Genomic DNA, 11,815 nt, shown 5'->3' with positions numbered 1-11,815 from the left:
AAATGTCAGCCCCCGCCTCATTACTGAGTGACCTTGGATGGCCACTGGCCCTCACGCCACAGTTAAAGGCCTCATTCCTCATACACACACACACACACACACACACACACACACACACACACAGTTCGGTAGGTGTTATATGGAACATTTATATGTGTGTGACAGAGAGGTAGTGTGTATTTGTGTGTGAGGTAGAGAGACTCACATAGTGTGTGTGCGTGTGTGCGTGTGTGAGTGTGTGTGTGTGCGTGTGCGTGTGTGTGTGCGTGTGTGTGTGTTTGTATGAGAGAGAGTGTGTCTTGAGACCCAGAGCAGAGCGTTGCCCATGAGGCAGATGTAGCAGTTGAATGTTAAGCAGCTGTTCACGCTTCCCTTCTTGCGGGCTTTAACCAATGCCTCTGCCAGCAAGGTCACCCAGAACCTCTCCAGTCTGTCTAACACACACACACACACACACACACACACACACACACACACACACACACACAAACCTATAATTGCACAACCCACTCCCCAACTGACACACAAACTCATACGTGCACAGTCATGAAAATACAGATTATATATATTGTATTGTATTGTACAAAACCCACTCAAACAAACACCATCATGTAATCATATGCATGAAAACAGACACACACACACACACACACACACACACACACACACACACACACACACACACACACACACACACACACACACACACAGTCTGACTGCAAGGTGACCCTGTGGTCGACGGCTCTCGGTTCGCAGTCTCCACACGGCGCTGGCACTAATACGCCTGTGTTCTGAGCTCCATTGATTTCCCTCTCTCTCTCTTCTCTCTCTCTCTCCCTCTCTCTCTCTGTCTCCCGTTTTTTGTCTTCTCCCTCAGTGCCCATATCTCTCTTTAGCATTCCGTCTCCTCCCTCTCTCTCACACCACACACACACATATACACACACACACAGACGGACGTACACTCCTGCTCACTCCTGTCTCCACTTACGGATGCTTCTCCCCCCCCCTCTCTCTCTCTCACTCACACACACACACACAGTTCTACCAGAGAGGGTTAAAGCGGAGCTAGTAATCAAGGATCTTTGGTTCTACTCCTCCGTCTCTTCTTTTCTGCTCCTCTTCAGGCCCACTCCTTCCTGTCTGTAAAACACAGATGAAATAGGACTAGTTCTGGTAAGAAGCGCTTGTCCACACGTTTCTGAGGCCATTCCTGATGGCTCATATGGGTGCTCATATGGGTCAATAGGACCAGTGGCTAGGGGGTAGTACTACAACTGACCATACTTACAGTAGCTCCCATGCAAGAGGACACACACACACACACACACACACACACAGGTAACTTGAATCCATTTAATCCATTTAGTCAACAACATTTTGATTCCCATTGCATTACTGCCCCTCCCCTCCCCCCAACAATAGGTTGATGAATGTACTTTTGTTCATTTGTTTTTAACATAGTGCTGTCCAACAAGGCAGGCCAAGTGAACAAAGCGAACAAACAGCATTAATTGGGAGGCACTGGTTCGTTGTCTGCGGGTGATTTCCTCCTATTGAGTTATTTAAATCATTCATTAAAAAACGAGCCGGTTTCAAGGATGGCAAAGCCAAGCTATTAAGATGGATGTAGACCACTTACTGAACAAAATGAAAGTCGAAAATTAATCATTCCCTCCTTTTGTCATAGCCTGTGCCTGTTAGCAAGGCTGGTTGCTTTCTCCACCCCCCCCCCCCCCCCCCCCCCCCCCACCTCACCACCCTAAGCAGGACGTGAAATAATCTCCAAGACTTATTAAAAGATGACCTCCATGTTGGTTTGGGCTTATTTTGCTGCCTGTAGGGTGGAGTTGGTATGGAGGTAGGGTTTGTCCTTGGCGGACCTGAAATGGCGTCCGTGCCCTGCAGACAAATCTGTGTTATCTCTGTAGCGGGCCAAATGTTTGGAGAATGAGCACCTTTCCGTCCGGAGGGGGAAAAGGGGAAATAAATCTTGCCCGGAGACTTGTTGTTGACAGTGTTGTGTGAATTATCTGTCTGGTACAATATGTCTCTTCATTCATTGCACTACCTATGTGGGTCTACACCCCTTCTCTCTCCCTCATATACCCCCCCCCCCCCCCCACACACACACACACACAGTCTTCTGGCTCTCACTCCCTCTATTCTCTCCCTATTCTCTCTCCTACACACACACACACACACACACACACACACACACACACACACACACACACACACACACACACACACACACACACACACACTCACAGTGTTCAGGGTATTATTATGATGATTTTATTTATTCATGCAGGTCCCCTTCAGATTCATCACTGTGCATTTAATCCTTTGGCTGGTGCAGAGGATGATGAAGTGTTGAATATTAATTGAGGGGCCTCTCAGGCACCATTTTTTAAAAACAAACGGGCACCCATCTGGCGTGATTGTGAGGCGGGCTGACGGTAGCATGCCATATTAATATCTGCCATGGTGGTGTAGTGGCCAGCAGTGGACCGGGCAATCATGGACGCGGTGGCGGTGGCTAATGAACGTGTTTCAAGGTGGCATGCAGATGAGTTTGTTTTTCTGGCAGGTTTTCTGTTGTTAATCAGCACACAGCCGAGGTGAAGCCATGCGACTAAAATACTGTAGCCCTCCAAAGTCGTTTGTCATATTTCACCAATATGCATGCAAGCACACACACACATACAGAGTCTTCCCATATGAGGTAGTGTCTGCTGCTTTTGCTTGGCTAATGACAGAGGTTTGCCATTACGTCACCCCACAGACCGCCTCATGAATGGAGATGACTTTGAGTAACAGGGTCCTGTTACAGATGCATGTCCTTTCTTTCTTTCTTTCTTTCTTTCTTTCTTTCTTTCGCTCTTGTGTCAGATACTGAAATCAAAATCTTATCCCAAAAAGAAGGCACAAAAGTCTGGCAGACTTCCATGCAACATTTGTTTATGTCTCCATAGTGCAAAGCCTGAGTGGATCGCACAATCACACTCCCGAACAATTGTCGAAAACCAATATGTACACCCCTCCTTAGATGCTGATACAACACTTGGGAACTTCCAACCCACAGGTGGTGTCATTACAGTTTTTCTCTGTCGCTTTGGTGCTTTTCTCAGATCAGAATGAAAATTCTCATAACTATTAGTTCAACCACAACATTTAGTCATTTGTGCACATCATAGTAGCAATTTCTCCTTCCTCTGAACAAATTGCAAATGCTTTTGAACATGTATCAGTTGCTTTGTCATGTCAGTCAAAATTAACTATACTTATATAGTCGTTCCCAATAAAACTAATAGTCTTCATTTCATTGCTTGAGTCATTACATACAAAATTGGTGAACTAGTTATTATGACCGCCGCGCAGCGAAGCGGCGGTCATATAGGTTTAGTCAGATTATTTTCTTTTTTTTCTTTTTCGCATGCCCAAATTTCCGTCAATGATTCCCGGGACACTGAAAGACCGGGGTACACGAAACTTGGTGGGCATGTAACCCCACATGGATAGCATGGAACCATCATTTTTCGTTTTGATCTGTAGCCCCCCCGCTGGACTGGACCCCCCGAAAGGAGGGTAGGGCAGACACAGTTTTCTGTGAATATCTCGAAAACCGTAGGGTTTAGGAGGACCATTTTTTTTTGTATGTTGATCTCAAGGGGCCATGTCAACCCATCCCATTACCACTTATTTCATGTATAGCGCCACCTAGTTAAAAATTAAAAAGCAAAAAATTAGGTGTTTTCATCACAATATCTCTGGCTGACAAGGTCAAAACTGCACGAAATTAAAAGTGTAGGATCATTATGACACCCTCCGAATGCATGCCAAGTTTTGTGTACTTTCGTTCATGGGGGGCCTTACAATAAAATAATTTATGTGTACATTTAGTGACGTACACCAACAAGGATTCCCGGGACACTGAAAGACCGGGGTACACAAAACTTGGTGGGCATGTACCCCCCACATGGATAGCATGGAACCGTCATTCTTCGTTTTGATCTGTAGCCCCCCCCCCCCCCCCCCGCTGGACTGGACCCCCCGAAAGGAGGGTAGGGCAGACACAGTTCTCTGTGAATATCTTGAGAACTGTAGGGCCTAGGATGACCAATTTTTTCCGTATGTTTGCCTCCAGGGGTCATGTTAACCCATTCCATGTGCACACATGTGCATAAACAGATACACACGCACACACATACATTTACAGTAATCATACGTATGACACTTACTCACACAGTAGACATATGTACGCATGCATGCACATGCACAAACACACATACGCAGGCAAACACACAAGCACGCACATACACACATACACACACACACACACACCCACACACATAAACATAAATTTGTACATGCACACATGCACACAATTCAAGAATTTTTCCCGTCATCTACTCCCTGAATTTTTGGTCATTGATACCCGGGACACCGAACCACCGGGGTACATGAAATTTGGTGGGTATGTAGCCCCACTAGACTTTTACGGAAAACTGTCATTTCGTCCCCGGGGACCACCACCACCACCATTCTCTGGGGGCATGCCAAGTTTCGTAGAATTTCATCCATGGGGGGGGGTCTAAAAAAATTAGGTTATGTGTATTTAGTGACTGTACACTCATTGGCCTGTAGATGGCTGTGCACACATATACACATGCACACACACAGGCACCCACATACTATCGGTATTAGAACGGCCGATACATAATTACAAATTCAGTAGGATTAAAAGAAAGCCAAAATAAATATTCATCATCATCATGGCTGCATTTTCAGTATTGGCGAGAAGTAGTCGTTTGTCCACTAGATGGCGCATCGTTGCAGTGAGACGTAATTTTGTTGGAAGTTAAAAGTGGGTTGGAAAAAACAATGGATGCTTCCTACAAGGACTGTAATTTACCGCAGCGAACATCTAATAAGGATAGGACGATGTTCACATGAAGTGTAATTCCCATTTCTTCTTGAAGCTGAAATAAATCTGAGGATGTTTATCGGACATGCTTGGTTTTTACTGCAGGTACGTTAATCTTGTAATATCAATAAGGACCTAGGTAATGTTACCGTTAGCGTTGGTTGAGTGATGGAGGCATTTGATTGATTGCATTTGTAGAAAACTATAAATGCGGTTATACCAAGCAAATGCATAGCAGCACTGTTTGTATCTTTCGACTGTCATTTATTGCACGTGCTACAAAATCATTCTGTGCAATGGAAGATTTACCAACGTTACACCGGTCTGATACAGTTTTGCCTATACATGCGTGAGACTGAGACGCCTGTTTATTTTGTTTTAAGTGCGTGCAGGGTGTGAGAGGGGAATCGATGTGCTTTGATTACAGCTTGGTAGTTGTAGTCTGTGAAATTAAAAAGCACGTGTGTGTGAAGTATCCAAACAATGACACCTTCATTTCATTATGGCTGCTTTAGCAAAACACCTTAAGCTACTGTGTAGTGGGTCCCATTTAGAAGTGGCTACTTCATTCGCGCTTTCCTTGACTCATGGAGCTGCGTGAATGTTATTACAACTTTTCGCCACGATATGACAGTTTAAGTCCGCTTGATACTGTAAGGCGTAAGCCATTGGTTTCCAAAGGAGATTTTATTTGTGTCGCCAGCATAGCCTATTGACAATTTATGTTGTAAATATGTATACCTTATAAGCCTACCTGTAGCTTAGGGAAGCTAACAGCTTTCTATTAGGATCTAGTTTGTTAGTTACCGTTTTGTCATAACTCCCTGATGCATTTTTGCATTTAGAATAGCCAGAGCGTGTATATCTCAATCGGAAAATTAAACAATATCGGGTGCCTATGGACTAGGCTGGGTGAACCCAGCCTGATCTGCCCGCTATTTATTTTTTGATTTCTTAAAAGATTGAGCTTGGTCTGATGAAAGCCAGACTAGCCATGGACCTCAGTTAAACACTGCAAGGGAACGTGAATCGGCCTATATTTGCACGAACAGTAACGGACAAAAGCTCTTCAACTTTGGCCCGTTAAAATGTGTATGAACAGTCTAGCGACGCATTTCATCAAGGCCCATTTGGACATGTCAGTTATTTGCACCACTGGTTAGATGTAAAACAGCATTTCGTTTCAGACTAGGCTACTGTTACTTAATTTGTGCATTAACAATAACGTTTCAGACTACTGTTACTTAATTTGTGCATTGACAATAAAGTATTACATGAACTAAAGATGACTAAAATCTTATGTAGAAGAAGAAACATTCACAAAAAATCCATCCATCCAAAAATGACCTTTGTTTTTGATAGTTCCATGCCGTTTTCAACAGCTGACAGAGATGTTTTTGTTTATAAATACATAAAAAATAAATAAATAAATAACATTATGCTGATACCTTTTGCTTTTCCCAAATACAATGTAGCTGTGATGAACTGCCCTACTTGTGATTGTTTAGAGATTTTAAAGGTTTTATAACAATGCTACATCTTCTTTGGCTATTCTACAATCTATTCACCTTTTCAGCACCAGTAGGCTACTTTCTGTGCAGCCGCACACACACACTCAGGCATGCCAAACAAGCATACACAAAAGTTTCAAGAGTGGGGGATGGAGTAAAATATGGAGACAAATTGAAGTGTGATTTCTTTTCGCGGAACGGATGTACAGGACTGAGCGGCGGTCATATTTTGTACCGCTATGCGGTACATCTAGTTAAATTCTGTCACAATGCTATAGAATTGCAAAGAGCATATACAGTAAAACTGTGAAACGTACATATTCAGTGTCTTGTACTCACTTATTCCCCTAACTACAGCAATTTGTAACTTTACTGTAGTTTTCAAATGGCTGTGCAAGTACTGTATAGTGCTGTCTTGAGCATTTTCAGGTAGTGTCACCGAGTTCTGACCTTTTTTTGCATGGGAAAACACTGAGAGCATAAAACTGTCGTGATGAAAACATGACAAAGCCATTTGACTATCTTGTTCATAAACGATGGTGTCAAGACACTGAATTTCATTGACATAAATACTTGCTTTTGAGGAATGGAATATCCATTTTGAGCAAGTCACATGCTATTGCAGGTTATCCACTAGGTTTTTCAGTTTGCACTAATTGTTTTGAGAAATGCACTAAATGCTGTGCAAATGTTAATAGTGATGTGAGAAAAGCACCAAAGCGACTGAGAAAAACTGTAAAGTTCAGAAGTTTACACAAAGTTCAGGGGTTTATACAGTGATCACAGGTCACACATCGTCCATGGGTTACATAGCGTTCACTCGTTTGCTCTCTCGTTGGCTTTTTTGAGTAGAGCCCACCTCTTATGATGTCTTTATCTCCGTAGCTGCAAGGCCAAGCATACTTTTTTCAAACAGGCTTCGCCCGGCCACAGTGAGACATAGAGCGACACAGAGCGACATTGGGATACAGAGCACACATAGGGGGGAATTCTCCCATGTGCGTAAGTCAAACAAAATGCGTAACTTCAGTGTATTACTTGATTACCATTAAGGTTATATAAATACATGTTTTACAGTTTCAAACTCATTCTCTCATCGGGATGTCTACAAACCACAGTGCTAATTTATACCACACTCTCTCTTCTCACCCTCTTTCTACATTCCTCTCTGACTTCTCTTTCTCTCTTCTCCCTTGCCAATCCCTACTATTGAGCCACACCACAGGCTTTGCTTCATGTTAGCAAGATGATGGCCACACTGGGCACAATGACCCCGATGCATCCGTTTCTGTGATATTTAAAATAAATTATTAGACCAATTGTCTCTCCCCCTCTCATCTCTTTTGGTCCCTTTTTAAGTCTTGTGAATTCTCGCCGGGCTGTCTGCGGTTCAGTGGCGGCATGCTGGCCTTTGAAACAGTGATGGAGCCCATTCATTTGGCCCCGCTCCATAAACGTCTCGAGGAAGGACGGGTTTAATGGATAATAAAACAGAAGACAACAACATCAGCAATAAGAGGAGCAATAAGCATGAAACACCTCATTACTCCTGTGTCTGCATTCCAGACAAGACACACATCACGCACCACACATTACACACCACACACCACACACAATTGGTGGTGGTCTCTTAAAGGATAATTCTGGTATTTAGCACTTTGAGTCCTTTTTCTGGTTGGATGATCTGGTGGACACAGAAACACACCACTAACCACTCGGTGAGTTGCACACTTTTGAAAATGAACGTTAAGGGTTGTTTTAAGGACATGTTTGTGCATACCTGTAGCCAGCCACTCTGAAACAGTCAAAGGCGATTCTAAACGAGTCAAAAAGTCGAGACAGGACCCATCGTCAACATTTCTGTGTCCACCACTCTAGTTCATCCAAAACAAACCAGAAAAGGGACTCAAAGTGCTAAATACTGGAATTATCCTTTAATTTTGAATATGACCGTCAACTCATTTGAATGTCACACAGCAGCTGTATGATATCAGGAAAATGTGCAGTGTAAAAAACAAGGCTGCAACACAAGAGGAAGGGAAGAAGCTAGATTTATACAAAAATGTGTCACATCACTAAATCACAGATGAAAGAGCGTGGTGTAAGTCTATCGTCAGTAATGTATGAATGTTGTAGGGAGTGAAATGTGATGAGTGTTGTGATGTATTAATCAAAATGGAAAGTAAGAATGGCCTTTAACCAGGAAGGGAAGCTACCCGCTGAACTGCTGAGACACCTGCGTGCTGGTGCAGCTCATCAGCAATTACATACTGAAGCCAAGCCTCCTGGCACACCTGCAGACGTCGATGAGGAAGACGAGCAAAAGGCATTGATATCGTAATCCAGACATGCACATGAATACACATTAAGCTGTATACGTCAGTACACACACACACACACACACACAGACACAGGAGGAATAGAAGGAGAAAGGGAGAGACCGACTGATTCCAGGCGGCTGCTGAGCCCTTGGAGCGAAACGAGCTGCTTATTACTGGTATTTATTCTCCCCAGAGGTATGCACTGCACTTAGACAAACCAAACACCTCACTCACTCAGTCACACTCTCTCTCTCACACACACACACACACACACACACACACACATCCCCTACGCTCCTCTTCCAGTGCCCCCATCTAGCACACTGGTGCTGTTGCAAGCACTTTTCACTTATGCCCCTGTCCATAAGAGAGTTTGGCAAGCCATTTTGTTAACCACGCAGAATCCCAGTGTCCGGTTAGGAGTGCATCTTTTTGTCCCGTACTCTTGCCAACGTCAACGTCAACTTGAAGTAGAATTTGTCAGTCGAACTTGCAAACAGTTTTTTTTGCTGAGAAGCACATTTAGTTTACTAACAAATCAGGAGACAAGCAGAGGAGGGGGGGAAGGGGGTAAATTGAATTGGGAGGATCGGGAATTGAGAATTATGAGTCATTTAGCTACTGGAAGGCCATTCTAGAATTTCTCAGAATCACAACAGATACTTAAAGCAAAAAAAAAAAAATAATAAAAAAAAACAGTGTATTCATACACACACACACACTGCACTATAGCTACAGTAAATACAGCAAGGTGAGTGCTGTGCTCCTAAGTGTAGAGTTTGATGCACCCTCCTCATCCAACCCCATCCCTTTCCTCTCCCACACCTCCCTTCTCAGCACCAGACGTGTTTGTCTGTCTGTCCGTCTCTCTGTCCGTTCTAAGAGTCATTTCCAATCTGGTCGCTCCCGCAGACACGAATCCAGTTACCGTGCTTCCCCGCACCCGCCGCGCCAACAAGAGCAATTTTCTCGGCGGGAAATGGCTCTCGCACGCCGGGAGTGATCTCATCTGAAGGATATCATGGCGAGATTAGGATGATTGATTATGTGCCACGGAGAACGTGGAGCGAGAGAAAAAAGAACCGAAAACAGTCTCTCTTCGTTTCTGTCTAATACACACACACACACACACACACACACACACACACACACACACACACACACACACAAACAGCATAGCACAGACACATAGGCAGATGGGCACGTACACATACCAAGGATTGTGGTGTGTATGCACATTGGGAATTATGGATATTGAATTTAGCGTTGTTTACCAAGTTGTGTCCTTGATAACATAGACGTCTGACTAGATTTTTATTGTAGACTGTCAAGAGAGGAAGGGAGTCGATAAAAGGAATAAAAGATCAAGCTGCTGATGCTGCATGTTTGGCTTCATGGTTGAGTGATTGTATGATAGAGTAAGGTTTGACATGCCTATAGAACGCCTTCACTCTACTGGTATCACGTATGGCTCTTATGCAGGGATCACACTGGAAATAACGGAATGGCAGCGGTAAAGATTTAGACCATAATCATTTCGATATCGTTCTTTAGTTAGACTATTACTTGAACTTACTGAGCCTCGCATTACGCTTTAAAAGTTGAACCAGGGTCAACTCTCAAATTGTTTGATGATCCGCTGCCGAACCATAGGGGACAATTTGAATTTGAGCGTTGATTTGAGCGTTGAACAAGTTGATTTGAGCGTTGACCCTGGTTCAACTTTTATATATAAGTATATACTTATATATAAAAGTTGAACCAGGGTCAACGCTCAAATTGTTTGATGATCCGCTGCCGAACCATAGGGAACAGTAGGAAATTTGCCACTTGGTCAGTGTGATCCCTGCAACCTTTGATCATACTCCATACATTTTTCATTGAATATGCTGTTCACCCTTTGCTCATTCATTCACGCTGTCCATCCAGTGTGGGTACTCAGAATAACTCCAGTGTTCCTGCACAGCCCTGGTTCTGTAAACTAATCAATACACAGGCTCTGTCGGAGCCACACAGTGGTAAAGTGATGGGTATATTTGATTGGCTGATGAGTTAAAATGTCACTACCTTTCTCCAGGATGGAGGACTGGACATTTAAAATAGGATGATCTGTGGCCTGTAGGTGTAGCCGCATGCATCTCTGAAAGCTGTGAAACGAGCACCGTTTCTCTCTACGTTTGAGGGGGAAGATTGGAGGCAGTCTGACATAAATCAAAGGCCATCACTGAAAGTGGCATCAGTATAATAGCAGCCCTGCTCTGCCAATCAATAGCCATACTCCTCTTGATACTCCTCCAGAGAGATGCAACTTTAGTTTTCAGCCAAATAAATGACATGAAGCATATGGGCACTCTGTCTCTCTATCTATTTCTCTCTCACTCCATCTTGTCCTCTTCTTTCCATCTACCTGTCCCCCCTTCTCTCTCTATCTCTCTCTCTCTTTTTCTCAAGCCCCCAAACTAGCAGGGCCTTACTAGTTTGAGTGCCTCCTGTGAAAGACTGCATTGTTTAATTATTTATTTGTTTGGTGCCTTTGTTTGTTGTTTACAGGGGCTCCTGACCTCCGGGGTGGAGTTTGAGTCTCTACCGGCGGCCCTCTCCCTGCCCGCCGAGTCAGGCCTCTACCCCGTCACCCTGGTGGGAGTGCCACGCACCGCCGGCAACATCACCATCAGCGGTGAGTTTGCCAAGCCCCATTGCCACATTGACATTAACAGTCATTAACAGCTTCATTGTGCTTCAGATACTTTCAGATGTTTCAGAATGACTTGAAGGTTTTGACTGCTTTCACATGTTGATGTTTTTTAAATGGTATTGAATCCTGCCAGTTCCCAAAGTCATGAATTTTGCAACCATTCCTTTGCCTCCATTGAGACTGTAAGCAGAGTAGCTTTGTCAAAAGAAGAAGAAGCGGGATGCTGCGATGTGCAAATGCTTGTGGTGCTTGAGGGAGACGCTGTGAAGCGTATAGCATCCAGCATGGGACCAGCGGCAGCAAAAACGGCCCACTCTTTATGTTATTTCCCTTACTGATGTACAGATCGGTTGCTCCC

General features: G+C 43.9%; 1 protein-coding gene across 1 annotated transcript in view; it reads left to right on the top strand.

The window, feature by feature from the left end:
- The window catches only part of trappc9 (trafficking protein particle complex subunit 9), a 243,456-nt gene that overhangs the window by 50,522 nt on the left and 181,119 nt on the right, over positions 1–11,815 (top strand). Inside the window, exon 15 of the mRNA XM_042076112.1 lies at positions 11,313–11,439. Coding sequence (XP_041932046.1) covers positions 11,313–11,439 — 127 coding nt within the window. The remainder of the gene's footprint in view (positions 1–11,312; positions 11,440–11,815) is intronic.

The sequence above is a fragment of the Alosa sapidissima genome, chromosome 21 (genome assembly GCF_018492685.1).
Source record: "Alosa sapidissima isolate fAloSap1 chromosome 21, fAloSap1.pri, whole genome shotgun sequence".
Lineage (NCBI taxonomy): Eukaryota > Metazoa > Chordata > Actinopteri > Clupeiformes > Clupeidae > Alosa > Alosa sapidissima.
Note: the sequence above shows the minus strand (reverse complement) of the source record. Positions and strands in the feature narration are given on the sequence as shown.